Here is a 17344-nt window from a genome sequence, read left to right on the forward strand (position 1 = left end):
GTCATGCGGTGTCCATCTGGGCCTTCGTGTGCTACACTATGGATGATGTTACATTTCAGTTGCGCGTCGACTTGACGAACACCGCGCGCTCGGACGGCAGTTTCTTCTCAGCCACGACGTTATCGGTGAAGGTTCGAACGAGCTGTGATTCAGAGGGGGAGAACGTGCCCTCGGTCTCCGAGCTGGGAAGGTGGGCGGCGCGCGACGTCGGAGCGCTCGACGACCGCGACGCCTGAACGGCGTCGAGTTTCGGAACGTCGATGTGAACGGGCGGCGGCGTTCGATCAGTCGGTAAGCCCGGTGAGACCTCATCGAGACGAAAGCTCGAACGAGGAGAGACACGGGGGGATAGGGACCCAGATTCAGATCTCGACTCGCCGAACACAGAGGCTGCAGCCATATGGAGCTCGGACGGCGGCTTCTTGGCCTCGTTCTCAGACACTCTGCGCTCGTTCCTCGCTTTTTTCTTCCAGGTCACGATGGCTTTATTCGTATACGCTTGAGCTTTGCGCACAGCTGCGTCCATCTGAGAATACGTCAAGCCGTGAGTCATCCATGAAGATATCCCAGGAGGTCGGAGGTGCATGTTGATACGGTGTTCCCGTGTGATGATTTCCAGATGCTTTTTCATTGTCGTTGCAGTCAGGGCGTGCAACACATCGGCGTACGACGGGTTTTCGAGCCGATCGTTACCATTGTTCAGCTTGGTTAGTACAAAAGGGTTTAAACGATCCCATAACAGCCCAAAGCTCCCCATACCGCCGTCATGAGGCGTCAGATCCCGAAAGCTGGAAAAGTCCTTGTCTTCCACGTCGACGACGATGACAGTTTCGACGCCCATCTCCTTCCGCATGACATCTACTGGGATACTATTCAAATAGCCTCCATCGACAAGCAGCTCACCGTTTTCGTTTCGTACAGGTGGCAGCAGTCCTAGCACCGTCATCGACGCCCGAATACATCGCCAAAGAGTTCCGCAAGTGTGCACCGTCAGGCACTTCTTGTTGAGATTGGTGCTGCAACAGAAGAAATTCAGCCAAAGATCCTCGATCGCGGTTTCTGCTCCGACAGATCTCTTGATTATTTCGTTCAAACCCTTACCACTGAACAGCGATAGGAGTGGGAGCGTAAGATCGGTGAGCAAGTGGCGCGGAGAATTCAACGCATGCATATTGTTCCGGAGCATTGGAAGAATATGTGATGATGACAGAGTCCTGGCGTACATGCCTGCCGTGAGAGTACCTTGGCTTGTTCCACCGATGCAATCGATCGGAATGCCGTTCTCTTCGAGCGCGCGCAGCGCTCCGAGATGGGCTAAACCTCCACCGCCACCGCCCGTCAGGATGACCCCAACGCTGTGTCCTGAAACATGTCTTGCGAGTCGTGACATATCATCCCTTGATGTCAACCGCACGTGATGATGGCGCATTTGTACACTTCTGCTCTTTACCCACACTTGAGTCTGGGTTGGTGTACTTCCTGGCTCATGAATCAAAATCAATTCAGGCCGCGCGGTGCGACGAGAACGCCACAGTAATCGCTGCTCATACAACTGTGGCACCTTGTTCTCACGATTGGCATGTGCCACGATGAGCACGCAATCCGCTTGACTTGCGCACACCTTACTCCAACTTGATCCGCGCGAGTCTGCCTGCAACACGATAAAACGATGAACTTCTTCTTGTTCTGCCATCCATCCGGTGAGCTTCGACCGATAAAAGTAGTTGTCCAAACGTTTCGTTGTACCGTCAGGGAAGATCTCATCGATAACGGAGCTATTCAGCAACAAAGTAGACCCAAAGACCGATAGACTTTGTCTCAGTGCGTCCGAAAACTCATCGACCTTCGTTTCTGGATCAGCGGGGATCAGACAAATCGTCACAAGCTCGGCGTAGGACCGATCTCCAGAGCGAAGGTTCAGTTGCAACTTGTTGGCGACAATCTCAAGCAAGCGACTGGATACCTCGCTGTGATGAGCAGTTATGATCTTCAGCGCCCCGTGAGACATTCTCACGAGCTCTGAGTCTCGTGATGTCACCGCGCTCGACGAGTATTTTCCATGAGCGAGCAAAGGAGCCTCCCCGATCGTGTCTCCACGACCTCTCTCGCGAATAGTCTCATCATCGTGCTTCTGCGGTGGAAAATGTAAACGCACCCGTCCACTGATGATAACGAACATACTCGTCGCGTCTTCGTCGACCATGAAAACGTGCTCTCCACTCTTCAGCCAAACCCGATTGAGTCCGAAGCCGATGAAGTTGCGGATTAGAACACCGAGAGACGCCGACGTCTGACGCAGCAAGACGATGTAAGCCTCTGTCTCAGTGGCGCGAAGTTTGTCAAGAACTTCTGACGTGATGACGAGCATTTCGCAATCATCATGCGCGAGTTGCGTCTCTCTAAAAGATGCACGCGTCATGAAGTGCGCTGAACCGATCAGCTGGGGCGCTCTGACGGGCTCTCCACGGACTCCGTTACCTTTCGGCCACGGTATGGCTTCGCGCAATATTGAACCTTTCGTGAGAATGTAAAACACCTCGGTCGAATCACCCTCCGCGAAAAGCACCTCTCCCTTCAGAAACTTTTTGACTGAGCAATGCTCACTAACGACCTTGAGATGCGAACGCAAGTCGGAATCCTTCAGTGAACATGCATCGTCAGCCGCCGGTTGCCCTCGAAGGGACTGACGCGGTAGTTCGAGGAAATCAATCAAAGAGAACTGTGCCACCCGCCAGAGTCGCGCGATGGCTTGCTGCAAGTAAAGTTGCAGCGTGTACGGATGTTTTCGAACGAAATCTAAGAAGACTGTCTGAGACACTCGCACGACTCTCGCCCCGCCTTGCATCGCAATGCAGCTCACGCTTCGCCGCGCGCTATCAAGGACGTCCACGTCTCCCACAGACTCCCCCTCTTGAAGTATATTCGTCATCACTGGCGGCGCCCCGCTCGTGGACTGCAAGTACACCCCGACCGAACCCTCGACGACGACGTAGATCCCGCTCGAACTATCGTCTCCTTGCCTAAACAGCACCTCGTTGGGCGCCAACCGCTCCTCCGCGCTCGCCTCGAACAACTCCTTCGACAGCTCGAGCTCGAGCACGCTAAAAAACTTGGTGCTCGCGAAGAAATTAGGCGTATTTTCGCGCCTCAACGTCTCCTCCTCCCCCCGTCGCTCCTCATCCATCGACCGTCTCCGCTCGCCGCCGTCTTCATCCGCGCTCCAGAATTCATCGTCCCGGCTCGTCGAGCTCCCCCCCAACGACGCCACCGACCCGTGCGCGGTCGGTCTCAGCGCCTCCGCGGAGTCCCCGCCCACCCCTCGCACCCCTCTCGCGGTCGCACCCCCCCTCGACGCGTTCTTTTCGTCCCGCGTCGTCCCAACCGTCGTCGCCTCGGACGACGACGCCTTCGCATTCTCCCATCGCGTCCACGCGTGCATCGTCACCCCCAGCGCCCCGAGCGCGGACGCGAGGGCGCACGTCGCGACGACGGCCCGTCGCGCGCGCGCGCGCGCGGACGACGCGGCGTCCACGACCGACATCGCGCGCGGGCGTGACGGCGGCGGCGTCGGCGCGCGCGGTCGAGTCAGCGCGACGTGTGTGGTCGTTTCGTGAGTCACGACTCGTGGTGAAGGACTCGACGACGCCCGACGCCGACCCCGCGCCAGCGCGCGACGGGCGCGGGGTCGGACGCGCGCGACGCCGTCGCGGTCGCGATGAAGCACCCGGCGGTGATCCTGGGCGTATGCGCGATGGATAAAAAGTCTCGGAGCAGCGCGATGCGAGAGATCCTGACGCGCATCGAGGCGTTCGGGGAGTTTGAGATCGTCGTCTTCGGCGACGAGCGCATCGTGAACGATCCGGTGGAGACGTGGCCTCGGGTCGACGCGTTGGTGTCGTTTTACTCCAATGGGTTCCCGTTACAAAAGGTGGAGGCGTACGTGGAGCTGGTGAAACCGTTCGTGGTGAACGATCCGCACGACCAGTGGACGCTGCTCGATAGGCGATTGGTGTACAAGCGATTGCAGGAGCATAACATCCCGGTGCCGAATCACATCGTGGTGAATAGGAATGATTACGTCAAGAGAGGGGGGTTACGGAAGAAGCCAAAGGGAGACGAGGTCGCTCTGCCGGATCAGCCGACGTTTGAGCCGAAGGAGTTTAGTCAGGATGAAGAATACGTGGAGATTCAAGGGAAGCGGATATGCAAGCCGTTCGTGGAGAAGCCGGCGAACGCGGAGGATCACAACATATTCATTTATTATCCACACAGCGTGGGCGGGGGGTACAAGCGACTTTTTCGGAAGATTGGGAATCAGTCAAGTCAGTACTACCCTCCACCGGAACCCGTCGGCGACGGGTTGCCGTACACGCCCGTGCGGGAGACGACGTCTTTCATCTACGAGGATTTCATGTCCACGAACGGTACCGACGTTAAGGTGTATACCGTGGGGCCTAACTACGCGCACGCCGAGGCGAGGAAGAGTCCGGTCGTAGACGGGAGAGTACAGCGAGACGAGAGCGGCAAGGAGGTGCGCTACCCAATTTTACTCACTCCAGAGGAGAAGGAAATCGCTCGACGAGTCGTCTTGGCGTTCGGACAGAACGTGTGTGGGTTCGATCTACTTCGTGCGAAGGGTAGGAGTTACGTCTGCGACGTCAACGGCTGGAGTTTCGTAAAGAATTCGAAAAAGTACTACGACGACGCCTCCGTGTGTTTACGTGCAATGATTTTGAAGGCCGTCGCTCCGAATCATTTGAGCACCAAACCCGCCCAAAAAGCCGCAGCCTCTCGTGCTGACGAGCCTGACGTAATTTCTACGGATGGATTCACCGAAGCTGAGCTGAACGACTTCATTCCCGAAAGGGTGCCAACGCCCACACCGAGCGAACCCGCGGAGGAGCTTCGCGCAGTTTTGGGTGTTATCCGACACGGTGATCGCACTCCCAAGCAGAAAATGAAACTGCGCGTCACCAATCCCGAGTTGCTGAGCCTGATGCTCCGATGCACGAACGGTCGCACTAGAAAGCAGGCCAAACTCAAAACTCCTCAACTGCTTCAAGAGCTCTTGGACATTTGCAGAGACATTTACGCGGGACTAGCTGAACGTTCTTCTCAAGCAGACATCACTCTGAGCGAAGAGGCGCTAGAAGAACTCGAGGCGTGGAAACAAATAGTATCCATTCTCGAGGAAGGCGGTCACTTCAGCGGGATTAATCGCAAGGCACAGCTCAAACCTCTAGAGTGGGAGAAGGTTGAAGGAGAAAACGACGTACAAAATGAAAAGGTTGTCGAGGCGCTTCTGATCATTAAATTTGGCGGAGTACTTACATACTTGGGTAAATACCAGGCCGAAGCGCTAGGTAAGGCTTTCAGAGTTCGTATGTACCCACGAGGCAATTATTACGGCTCCGACGCCGACGGATTACTTCGATTGCACTCGACGTACCGTCATGACCTGAAGATTTACTCCTCTGATGAGGGGCGCGTGCAGATCACTGCAGCAGCCTTCGCGAAAGGTTTACTCGCTCTGGATACGCACCATGGTCAGTTGACGCCAATTTTGGCTTCTCTTGTCACCAAGGATGCAAAGCTGCTAGACTTTGTCACCCACGATGTCGAGGAAGATATCTTACACTCAAAGCACAAGCTGTATGCGGCGATGACATCGAAGCCGGATCGTCGGCCAAGTGAAACTGAAACAGAAACCGGAGCCTTGAATCAGACGTTGCGCTTTGCTTCGTTAAACAAGTTCAAGATTGTTACTCAAATGGTGATCGCATCGCATCGAATCCAGTCGGCTCGCGATTTCTCCTCTTCGGGATCCCCGCCTGACACGAATCGAGGCTCTGGTTTTGTGATCAAGGAGAAACTTATGGGTGTGCCGAATCAACCGCTGCGGAAACTTGAGAAAATGTACGAGCTCACCAAATTCATCGCAGTCCAGCTTAGAACGACGCTGATGGCACAACAGACAAGGTACGACATGTCTCCTGGAGCAGGAATCACAAAGCCGGATACTCGTTCTGCTCTTGCCCCTCGCGGTTCTCTTCCGAAGGGTGGTATTCAACAGCTGAAGGAGATGACTCTCCCTGCTGGAGGGGAATCGTTCTTACTCATGTACTCGAGATGGAAGAAGCTGGCAGAGGATCTGTACCACTCACGGAAAGAGCGATTTGATATTTCCAAGGTTCCGGACGTGTATGATGCGGCCAAGTACGACGCAATTCACAACGAGCACCTTGCGTTGGATGGACTGGAAGAGTTATATGAGATTGCGAAGGAACTCGCGGACTGCATCGTGCCAAACGAATACGGCACTACTACTTCCAGTAAACTGCGAATCGGTGGTACGATTGCGGCAGGTTTGATTGGAAAGCTGCTGAGTGATCTGAACAGCACTCGCGAGGAGTCGTTCGCTGTCGAAACTGGAATCGACAGCGGTATGCGTCGTATGTCCATAAGTGAAAAATCATCAGCGGTAGTTTTGAAAGAAGAAGAGGATGGTGAGCCAATTGACGAAGAGGCGGACGAAAATAATGAGGAAATCGAGGAGCTCAACACAACACGCTTGAATTTGCGCTACGCAACAGCTCATGGCGTTCATAGCCCATTCAGACACGTGCGCACTCGACTGTACTTCACGTCGGAATCACACTTACACTCGCTTCTAAATGTTTTGCAGTACGCTCATCTTGATAATACTCGGGATGTTGAACGAGAAGGCCGATCAGCTCAAAGTGCAGCTGCGAGTGATCAGAGCGACGGAGACAAGCCGAGTGCTTTGATCTTTACCCCAGGCCCTCGATCGAGCCCGAGCAAACCTCCCGGCTTACCCCTTGGAAGTCCTCCAATGAGATCACCGACTCTGGGCTCGCCTAAGGGTGAAAAGTCCGTTCAAAGGGGAGCCCAACCCGATGAAGCACAACCTCAGGTTCGCGCGTCCCTCATCAATGACAGCTTGAGAGCGCTTATCAGTCGAGAGAAAGAGCTGGATTACCTCACGCATATCGTGTTCCGTATGTTTGAACGCTTTCAAGTCCCTCCATCGGATCCGAGGCGATTTAGAATTGAAATCTTGTTCTCCAACGGTGTGAACATGCATCCGTTCAAGAACAACACAGTTGACATTTTCGACAAGATTGTGGGGGGTGCCTCGTCGTCTGACAAGGGCGCGGAGAGACGCGATGATGAGGACATATCTGATGAGTTGCTTAAAGAGGTTCCCATACAAAATGATCGAATCAAGCGCGATGATCCGTATCTTACCCTGAGCACGATGGAGGAGTATCTCGCCAACTTCAACCGGCGAGGAAATCGTGACTCACATGTCGACACGCCTGGCAAGAAGGCCCGGTCGTCGAGCGTTGGAAGCGATGGAGGCAAATCGGGGTCGGCAAAAAGTTTGTTCGCGTGATTGGGCGATAGCCAATAACTTTGTTTTAAAACATTCTACTGTATGATACCGAAACAATAAATTCGCAACTCAACTGCTCAAAGCAAGTCTAGTCGCCCCGCTCCCAGACAAGCATAGAGCGCTTGCCAACCATGACGTCCGCGAGCTGGACGAAACGCTTCCAGACGCTTTCTTGAACGTACGGTACGCCATACTTCTCGCAGACAGCCTTGACACGCGGTTGCATGTTTTGGTACGCCCGCATGGACATGTCTGGGAACATGTGGTGCTCGATCTGGTAGTTCAACCAGCCGTGCATGAAGTCGTTCACATCACCGCCTGTTCTGAAGTTGGCGGAACCGATCACGGCACGGAGGTAGAAGTCATCCGATCGCGGCTTGGTCTCAGTCTCGAAACGATAGATGTCGTCACCGACGTGGTTCGTTGCGATGATGATGAATGAGTGCACGTTGGTCATGACGTCGGCGAGAACAGACGTCATGAACCACGCGAGCGCCACGCTCTGGCCTCCAATCGCGTAGCCAATGGCCGGGAGGATACCGAAAGACCAGGTGGCGTACGGCGCGAAGCACTTGACAGTTTCCCAGAGCGCACCAAACTGACCCTTCGTGACCGCGCCCGAGGCGACAGTGAGGACAGTCGACGGCAAGGAACCCGTCTTGAACGGGTTCGGCGCTTCGGCACCAGCCTTGGTGGCTTCGCGCTCCTTCCGCGCGAAAAGTTCCTTCAAGGTGTTCGGCGCGTAGTAGAACCACTTCCAAACCAGAGCAAGGCCGGCGACTTGCGCGTAGCGGAGCACCATCGGAGACTTGCCCTCGCGCGTCGGGCGCATGTTACGCTCGACGAGATCCGGATCCGCGTCTTCACCGAGTTGGTAGTGGTGAAGGTGGTTATGCTCGACATCCCACGCTTCTGGGAGCATCCAGTCCATCCAATCGGTGCATCGGCGCCACAAGCCACGCGCAAACTTTCTGCGGTGGAAGCGACCGGTGACTTCTCCATTCGTGCTTTGAGCGGCGTTGTAGCCCCCGTGGCACGTGTGGTGACCGACCATGGTCCACCTGGCACAGATAGCGACCGACATAAAGAAGGCTGCGATCGGATTCATACCATTGAGCCACCCCGGCATGTTCAAACCCATCGCCGGCATCGCGGCCAACAAGCCGAGACCGCCAAAGTAGCACAGGTTCGCCCACGAGAGAATCTTCTCGAGATGCTTCACATCCTCCTCGAAGTGCTGCGGCGACTTGTACTCCTTTTCAATAGCACGCATCTCCGCCGCCCAGCCCGCGAGGTCGAGCCCTTCCCGCCACTTCCCGGTCTCGTTGTACGTCATCTTCTCAAACGAGCCCGATCCGGACGCGACGCCATCGATCGCGATCGCCCCGTTCCCGCACGCCCGCGAACCTCTGGTCGAGGACACCGATCCAAGCGCCCCTCGTCGCGCGATCGCCGTCGCGGTCGCCCGAACCGGGCGCGCCGCGCGATTCACCGAGCGCGCACCGCGAGCGGGTTGCGCCCGCGACGCCGTCGGCGTGGAAAACGTCGACGTCGCGGCGCGCATGTCGATCGTTGCGTGATCGGCGACGAACGCGAGCGCGCGATTTGCGTGTTCTTTGAGCCGTGCGACGCGCGCGCGGCGTGCGAGGGCGCGCGAGGGCGTGAGTGCGGCGCGATCGCGGCGCCGCCGACGCGCGCGCGGTGACGTCCGTCGTTATCCAGGACGGACCCGTGGAGGGGGTATTTTCTGAGTCATGACTCGGGTATAAATATATCCCGCGACATTTTGCGGTGACGTCGACCACGGGTGTGGCGGAGATTTCATTTTCGATCCTCGTGTGGGCGAACAGTCTGTGGGAGAGCCACAGAGACGTGACGGACGCGCGAGGGGAGGACTGCGGGGGAGAAGGAGGACGCGCGCGAGCGGCGATGGTGGTGGAGTCTCATTCAAACTCAGAAAAGAATTCTATGGTGGATCGGAGGGCATCGATGAAGGCGTCGACGTCTTCGCGAACGTTGTAAAAGTAGAGACTGGCGCGCGCGCTCCCGGGAACGTCGAGGTAGCGGTGCAGGGGCTGCGTGCAGTGATGGCCGCTGCGGCAGGCGATCCCGGCTTGGTCCAACAGCGTGCACAGATCATTAGCGTGGATGCCCTCGACGTTGAAGGCACAGAGCGAGGCACGGCCTCGTGACGGCGGCGGGCCGTAAATGGTCACCTTTGGCACCTGGGAGAGCTTCTCATACAGGTAACGACCGATTTCAACCTCGTACTCGTGGATGCGGTCCATACCGATTCTCGACAGGTAATCGCACGCCGCTCCGAGCGCGATCGCCTCCGCGATCGCCGGCGTGCCGGCCTCGAATCTTCCCGGCGGCTCAGCGTACGTGCTCCTCTCCAGGAAGACGTCCTGAATCATCTCGCCGCCGCCCATCCAGGGAGGCATCGTCTCAAGTACGTCGAGACGACCCCACAAAAAACCTATACCCGTCGGTCCACACATTTTGTGACCGCTACCGACGATCCAGTCTGCTCCGAGCGATTGCACGTCGACGGGCATGTGGGGCAAGCTCTGGCACGCATCGAGAAGCACCTTGGCGCCGACGCCACGAGCGAGCTCTACAATCTCAGCCACTGGTGCCTCACCGCCAGTGACGTTGCTAACATGCGCCGTCGTGATGAGTTTTGTCTTCTCGTTCACGAGTGAACGAAGCTCAGCAATATCCAGCTCCTGCGTATCCTTCGTGAGTTTAACAAACTTCAAAACGCACCCAGTGCGCTCCGCGAGAAGCTGCCAGGGCACAATGTTCGAGTGATGCTCCAGCACGCTTAGAATTATCTCATCCCCGGCCTCCAAGTATTTCGTTCCCCACGTGTTCGCCACTAGGTTGATCGCTTCGCTCGCGTTTCTTGTGAAGACAATCTCCCTATCCGTCTTTGCGTTTACGAACCTCGCAATTTTCCGCCTCGACAGCTCATACGCGTCCGTCGCCTTGCTGCTCAGGTAGTGCACCCCTCGGTGCACATTCGAATTGTAGTCCTTATAATAAAACATGTGCGCGTCCACCACCTCGTTCGGCTTCTGCGACGTCGCGGCATTATCCAGGTACACCAACTGCGCCCCGCTCTCGGTTTTCTGGTCCAGAATCGGGAAATCCTTCCTCGTCTCCTCCCCTAACGTCGTCGGCCTCCGCTCCGTCGACGCGCTCGCCTCCACGCGTGCGCTTCGACCTCTCCAATTGTTGCATCGCCCTCGGCGGTGATGCCCCCGAGCGTGTGACGCGAGCGCCGAGAGCGAGGACGTCCCCGCCGGCATGACCCCGTGACGTCGAAAACTTTACGTCGCGCGCGCGTTCTCGATAAAAGACGCCGTGCGATGAGAGCGAGACGTCGCGTGAATCGATCACGCGCGTTCCCGCGTCTGAGTTCGGTCGTCGAGCGCGACGGTGGGCGTCGTGAAGTGTGGGTGTTCGCGTGGGCACCTGTTCTAGAGGCTTCTCGAGCGACCCCCAAGCGATTACGTTTCGTCGTATTCAGAAGTTTTCCTCGTCGTCAAAATTGGCGACGTCGGAGGCAGCGACGATCCCGGGAAGGCCCACAGACTTGCGAAGGTTGCTACGGGTCTTTGCCTTGTTTTTCGCAATGCTCGAAGGGAGCTCAGGTTTGGCCGTCTTTGTTGGCGTCGAGTTCGACTTGCCCATTCGGGAGAGGGATCCGTTACCTTTGGACGGCCCGAGGTTTCCGCCCGACAGCTGACGAATGAGCTCCCCAGAGAGCTGTCTCTCGAGTTTCGGCGACTGATTGTACATCTCGACGAGCGCGGGGACGGGATCTCCGATGAGATTTGCGTCGATATCCTTCACTCGCTCGGCTCCAGTGTGCTTCTCACAAAACGCGGTGTACTGGCGTCCCTCACAGTCGATGACTCTCATGTGGCACGCGGCGCGTCTGCAGCACAGCGGATGAAACACGTTGTGGCAGTATCCAGAGCGGCAACGCATGAGTATTCCTTCCGAGCGAGTACAATAACTGCACGAGGCGTTTCGCCGCTCTCGAGGAATGCTCTCGGGAGGAACCCGTTCAATGGCGTTCACTACTCTGTCCTCGCGTATCGAAGCTTCGGGGACCCACTTCGCGCAGACGACGTGACACCAGTCTTTTCCATCCGTCGTCCTCTTGAATGCACCAATTTTCACCGGGCAAAGTACACACGACACCCCTCGATAGAGAGCCAACTTGCCCTGAACAGCGACACTCGCTTTCCTCTCTGTCTTCGGGATGCCGCCGCCAGCTTTTGTGACTTCGGTGCACACGCAGCACAGCCACTCTAAGTCGGTCTTTTGCCCAACTCCATAGCAACCTGGGTGTACGATGAGCTCACACTGCGCGCACTGTATCGTTTCATTCATCTTTGCGGCTTCTGTCGTCCCAGCGCACACGCAGCACGCAGTGTTGTCGGAGACCGCATGGAACGGATCCAAGAGTACTTGAGACATTGGCGAACGAATGGGTGACCCTCCGATAATCGGTGAGCCACTCCTCGGTGTGACTACTCCAGACATGAACGATTTCAAGTGACTCGCGGTGGATTCAGTCGCAAACTTTCCAAGGCCAAACATCTTCTTGACCCGAGTCGGGGCAGCTTCAATCGCCTTCATTACGGCCTGCGCACTTGGCGGTCTGTACACAGGAATCTCGGTCTTCGGAATCTGAATCACCGCTGCAGCCGAACCTAACTCTCTCTTCGGTTTGTGCTCACGTCTACCATCACCGACCGCTGCCTTTGCACGCTCAAGCGCCGCGAGTTGATCGGCTTCACGCTTTTCCTTCTTCTGCTGACGCTTTATCTCTCTGATACCGGCCATATACACACCAGCTTCGTCCAGTATATTCTTACGCTTCGCGTGATTTTCATTGTCTGCGTCCAATTCGTTCCCTATGTTACCCTGGGCTTGCAACAATATGTGTCTATTCGCCTGAATGCGCCAGAGAAGCTCGTACTGAAGACTCAATATCTCACCCTCGACTTCATCACACGGAGCACACGACGCCAAGCGTGGATCTTCGCGCAAAGCTTTCTCGATTCGACAGAGCTCAACGTCCGCGGGCGCGTTCTTCTTCACCCGTTTTACCGACGACGGGAGTTGAATCTCCTCGCTCGATCGGGCACTTTTCTTCACACAATTGATACTCCCATCGCTCTTTCCGCACTTCTTGGACAGCGTTTTGAGCTTCGCACACACTGAACAAGGATGAGAAGATTCGTCGTGAAGACTGGGGGTGCCATGTTCCGCTGTCTCGAGTTTGAAATACCGGCTCAACAGGATTTCTGTGTGTGCCGGAATCATCTCGTCCGTCCATCCTTGCTCAAAATGACGGAGATCTCCATCAAACCCAAAAGCCTTTGCACACTCTTTCATGGTTTTCTCTTCGATGTCCAAGCCCTCGTCGTCGTCTACTAACTCATCGATATCCATGTCCTCACGAGTTCGTTCATCACCTGCAATCGTCGTCGTCCCCGCGCTCGAAGGCAACCCGTCTACGCCTTGTTCGCTACATGACGTGAGATTTGACGGAACGTTCACAAGGCCGTAAGACGCCGCCATGTCAGGTTCGTTGTCCTTAAAAATTAGGTCACGATCCAACTTCTTCGTTGCCTTCGCCGCAGCCTCACGGCGAGCATCTAGGTATGCATTAATGCGGGACGCGCTCTCATGACGAAGCCAAACCTTTAACATCTCGTGCACCTCGTCTGATGTTGTTTCTTTGTCCGATGACGCTCTCACAGTCTCCTCGGGCTCCAGTCCATTTTCATGTTTTGAGATCCACCCGTTCAATTCCGTCATGGAGACGCCCACGAATTTGGCTATATCTTGCGTGATATCACCTCCAAGACTCAGAAAAGTTCTAACTAGCATCGCCACCTCGTGCGCTGTGAGATTCTGCACAAGCTCGATTCCCTCCTCATGCTCCTTCAACTTGGGCATCACGAAAGGTTCAGACGGCACCGCCGGGATCGTGCCGATCAACGCTTTCTTCTCGTCCTTTGATGTGGGACTTGGCGCTGATGTTGACGCATTTTCGCCTCTCCTTGCGTAATTCAGACCCGGAATCGGGATCCCAATCTTGTCCTCTCCGACCTCGTATCTCGGACCCACGCACGTTGTTCGAAGCGCGCTGTCGAAAATCCAAGGCGTTCCCGGCGCAATTCGAGCGATATCCGTCGCGTGAACATGTCTAAAGAACTCTTCTGCGTATCTCCACCAAGGTGATGTCTTCTTTACCTCTTTTCCTTCCTCTGGAGCCACCCCGAGTCCTCGTTTTTTCTGCGTCGTGAAACGATACGTCAGTCACCCTCCTTTCGGAAAGCTCTCTATATTGACCCACATTCCTTGAGCGCACGCGTATCGCATCGAACGAACGAGAATACAATACGCACACTTGATGCCTTCGCCGCTCGTCTCTTCTCGATCTCATCTAAGCTCGCCGCCTCGGACACGGTGTACGGCGCGCGAAGACGCGGTCCGCCCGGCGCCGCTCGCGGGAGCAATGTCGCAACCTTCGTGAGCTCTTTTTCGTACGCATCCACGGCATCGCGAACGGACATCTTCTTCCCACCCTTGACGCTCGGCATCGTCCACGGCGCCATCGCTCACGACGCTCGACCGAGCTCGAATGCCTTCGTCTCGAACCCGATCCTCCGTCTGCTCCAGCGTCCTTCCGCCTCGAGACGCCTCCACCCCCCCCCCGCGGCGGTCGAGCGCGACGACCACCGCTTCGCGAACGCACGCTCGATCGATCGCCCCCGAACGCGCGGGCGCGGCACCGCGACGGCTCCCGCGTCCCCTCCGCGCGCGCGCGCCGACGGCCTCGACGCGGAGGCGCCCTCTGGCGCCCCGTTCGAAACATCTCCGTCGGTCGATCGAAAGGCGGTCGATCGGTCGATCGGTCGATCGGTCGATCGCGCCACGACGCGCGGGACGCACCGCGCCCACCCCACGGGTCTTCATCACCGATCAAAAGGAGATCGATCGACCGGTGATCACACCAACGCGCGAGGTTTCGCATCGATCGTGTGTGAATCGGTCGTACGTGGTTCACCGGTCGAACAGAGGTCGTTTCGATCGAAAGGAGGTGGTTTCGATCGAAAGGAGGTGGTATCGACCGAAAAGACGTGGTATCGATCGAAAGGAGGTACTTTCGATCGAAAGGAGGTGCTTTCGATCGCAAAGAGTTGGTTTCGATCAAAAAGACGTGGTTTCGATCGCAAAGAGTTGGTTTCGATCAAAAAGACGTGGTTTCGATCGAAAAGAGTTGGTTTCGATCGAAAGGACGTGCTTTCGATCGAACGGTGGTGATTTCCATCAAAAGGAGATCGTTTCGATCGAAAAGACGTGGTTTCGATCGAAACGAGGTACTTTGGATCGAAAGGAGAGGCTTTCGATCGAAGTGCGGGACACAACCGGTCGTCTGCTCGAACGAGGAACCAGTCCATGGACCGGTCGAGATTGAAAAGTGGTAAAGGTGACGACCGGTCGTCGCCGCGCCAGACGCCGGCGGTCCTCGGACGCGCGCGCGCGTGTACGCGCGGACCGCGGGATCGATGGCGCCGCCCCCGCTCGTGGTCGTCATCGTCGGGCCCACGGGGTCGGGAAAGACCCGATTGGCGATCGATCTCGCGCGCGCGCTCGGAGGAGACGTCGTGAATGCGGACGCGCTGCAAATGCACAGAGCGTTGCCGATCTGCACAGCCCGCGTGCGCGACGACGAGACGCGCGGAGTCAGACACCATCTGCTCGGATTTGTCGAACAAGGTGATTCGTTTGACGTCCGCGAGTTCGTCGACCGAGCGGGGACGATCGTGCGCGAGGTGGTTGGCGAGGGACGAAGCGTCGTCGTCGCCGGCGGGACGAATTACTACGCGCAGGCGCTCGTGAGCGACTCGTTGGTGGATCTCAGCGATGGAGAGAACGACAGTGATTTACCATGCGCTTCCAGCATCGATAACCGTCGAGAAACGGAGGGACGACGTACGGCCATAGACGATGGAACGGTCGACGCAGACGCCGGGACGGCGCATGCGAGGCTCGCCGAGGTCGATCCTGAGAGCGCGAAGCGGCTCCATCCGAACGATGTGCGGCGCGTTCGTCGGTACTTGGAGATATACAAAGAAACGGGACGCCCACCGAGCGAGATATTCAAAGAACGGCGAACTATGCGAACGTTTAGGTCGCGTTTCGACTCTCTCGGATGCCGAACTGTGTTCATTGCCCTTCGATGTGACTCAAACACTCTGGATCGAGTTCTTCGCCATCGAGTGGAGTCTATGGTTGAACGTGGCTTGGTTGGTGAATTAGAGGATTTCGCACGCGCCCACGGTATCGACGAGAGGGACGACGCACGTGGAGACGTGAGGCAGGCCATCGGCTACGCGGAGTGGAAGACGTTTCTTCGAGCTCAGATTGATAACGATGTAACGACCCTCACGGTCGACGAAGTCGACAAGTTGCGCACGGAAGCGATCGAATCGACTATTCTAAACACTTGCCGACTTGCGAAACGTCAGCAGGCGCGAGTGCAGACGTTCGTCACTCGATATGGCTGGCCTGTAAAGTATGTCAATTCGACGCTCTCCCTGATCGATTTTCTTTCAAACATGTCTCGTTTTGAACAGACCTGGCAGGAGACCGTGGTGGACGTCGCATTGGAAGCGTGCGAATGCGTGCGAAATAGCATTAAGTACAGACAAGACACCGATCCGACACCACAAAACGTAAGTTCACCTTCAGACGAGTGGACAGTCCGTCGATGCGAGTGTTGCGACAAGACGCTTCGAGGCGACGTTGAGTGGAGAGCGCACGTGAGTGGTAGACGACATCGAAAGGTGGCCTCGGCTGCGCGCAAGCGACAAAAAGGAGAATTCGGTCACAGACACCCGTCTAGATCGGTAGGACTTAGCGAAATTAGCGATTAGTTTGTTAGAAAAGGTAGTGCGTGTTGTTTCAACAGCTTGACCGACGATTGTCTCGTCGTGTCTTCACATTCCTGGAAATTTGGGGATCAGAACCGGAGTCGTCTTCTTGTACATCTTGTAGTCCTCGTCACTGCCCCACCTCTCATCACCCATGCGTTCTAAGATTGGAATCCCGCTCATTTTTGTGAGCAAAAACGTGACAAAAAGCGGCGACGCGAAGGCGCCGATGGCCCGACCCGGGTTCGACTCTGCCAAGCCGTTCGCCGCGATCCCCGCCACGGAGGCCCACATGACGATCTCACCAAAGTAGTTTGGGTGACGAGACAAGGACCACAGGCCGTGTTTGATGAACTTCCCTTTATTCTTTCGATCCGACTTGAAGATGAACTTTTGTACGTCAGAGACGACTTCAAACGCGAACCCAAAGCACCAAATCGCCAAGAGTGCCCAATCTCCACCGTTCAATTCACGCAGTTGTCCCGGGGAACCGTTGACGAGATACGCTGGCAACGAGGTCACCCACACCCACACCCCTTGCAAGAACCAGTACACCGCAAAAGTCGCCGGTTTATCCTTCACGCCGTCGAACCGCGAGTCGCCTCCGTCCCGATGCGCCCGCGCGCCGAGGAAGATCCCCAACCGTGCCGTCCAAGCGAGCACCAATCCGCTCACCAACTTCTGTCTCGGCAGCATCACCGACCCCCCGAGCGTCATCGCCGCCGTCGACGCGAACGCAACGCTTCCCAGAACGTCATAAAACTTCTCCGTCTTCATCGCGCTCGCCGCGGCCCAACCGACGAGCTGGATCCCAAAGTCCACCACCGCCGCCCCCAGGAGGGACGACTGCACCGCCCCGCCCGGGATCCAATCCAACGCGTGTCCCATCGCGTCCGCCGTCGTCGACGCCCCGCCTCGCGCGCGCGTCCCGCGCCCGGCGTCGATGCGCGCGCGCGTC

At 56.6% G+C, this 17344-nt stretch overlaps 7 protein-coding genes across 7 annotated transcripts; 2 read left to right on the forward strand and 5 right to left on the reverse strand.

Annotated features, from left to right (window-relative positions):
• Positions 1–55: 55 nt before the first annotated feature.
• OT_ostta03g03020 (RmlC-like jelly roll fold) lies at positions 56–3439 on the reverse strand (the record flags this gene model as incomplete). Its single annotated transcript, XM_022984789.1, has 1 exon — positions 56–3439. The coding sequence occupies one exon, from the start codon at positions 3437–3439 to the stop codon at positions 56–58; it is 3384 nt and encodes a 1127-aa protein (XP_022838517.1).
• Positions 3440–3715: 276 nt separating this feature from the next.
• Positions 3716–7417, forward strand: OT_ostta03g03030 (Histidine phosphatase superfamily, clade-2; the record flags this gene model as incomplete). Its single annotated transcript, XM_022984790.1, has 1 exon — positions 3716–7417. The coding sequence occupies one exon, from the start codon at positions 3716–3718 to the stop codon at positions 7415–7417; it is 3702 nt and encodes a 1233-aa protein (XP_022838518.1).
• Positions 7418–7505: 88 nt separating this feature from the next.
• OT_ostta03g03040 (Fatty acid desaturase, type 1) lies at positions 7506–8753 on the reverse strand (the record flags this gene model as incomplete). The annotated part of the gene is made up of 1 exon (XM_003078167.2): positions 7506–8753. The coding sequence occupies one exon, from the start codon at positions 8751–8753 to the stop codon at positions 7506–7508; it is 1248 nt and encodes a 415-aa protein (XP_003078215.2).
• Positions 8754–9360: 607 nt separating this feature from the next.
• OT_ostta03g03050 (Pyridoxal phosphate-dependent transferase, major region, subdomain 2) lies at positions 9361–10731 on the reverse strand (the record flags this gene model as incomplete). Its single annotated transcript, XM_003078168.1, has 1 exon — positions 9361–10731. One exon carries the CDS (start codon positions 10729–10731, stop codon positions 9361–9363), a length of 1371 nt encoding a protein of 456 aa, XP_003078216.1.
• Positions 10732–10948: 217 nt separating this feature from the next.
• Positions 10949–14064, reverse strand: OT_ostta03g03060 (Zinc finger, PHD-finger; the record flags this gene model as incomplete). The annotated part of the gene is made up of 2 exons (XM_022984791.1): positions 10949–13741; positions 13855–14064. 2 exons carry the CDS (start codon positions 14062–14064, stop codon positions 10949–10951), a joined length of 3003 nt encoding a protein of 1000 aa, XP_022838519.1.
• A 954-nt stretch (positions 14065–15018) lies between these two features.
• On the forward strand, positions 15019–16389 carry OT_ostta03g03070 (tRNA isopentenyltransferase; the record flags this gene model as incomplete). Its single annotated transcript, XM_022984792.1, has 1 exon — positions 15019–16389. The coding sequence occupies one exon, from the start codon at positions 15019–15021 to the stop codon at positions 16387–16389; it is 1371 nt and encodes a 456-aa protein (XP_022838520.1).
• A 63-nt stretch (positions 16390–16452) lies between these two features.
• On the reverse strand, positions 16453–17274 carry OT_ostta03g03080 (3-oxo-5-alpha-steroid 4-dehydrogenase,C-terminal; the record flags this gene model as incomplete). Its single annotated transcript, XM_003078171.2, has 1 exon — positions 16453–17274. The coding sequence occupies one exon, from the start codon at positions 17272–17274 to the stop codon at positions 16453–16455; it is 822 nt and encodes a 273-aa protein (XP_003078219.2).
• Positions 17275–17344: the final 70 nt, after the last annotated feature.

The sequence above is a fragment of the Ostreococcus tauri genome, assembly GCF_000214015.3.
Source record: "Ostreococcus tauri WGS project CAID00000000 data, contig chromosome 03, whole genome shotgun sequence".
NCBI classification, from domain to species: Eukaryota; Viridiplantae; Chlorophyta; class Mamiellophyceae; order Mamiellales; family Bathycoccaceae; genus Ostreococcus; species Ostreococcus tauri.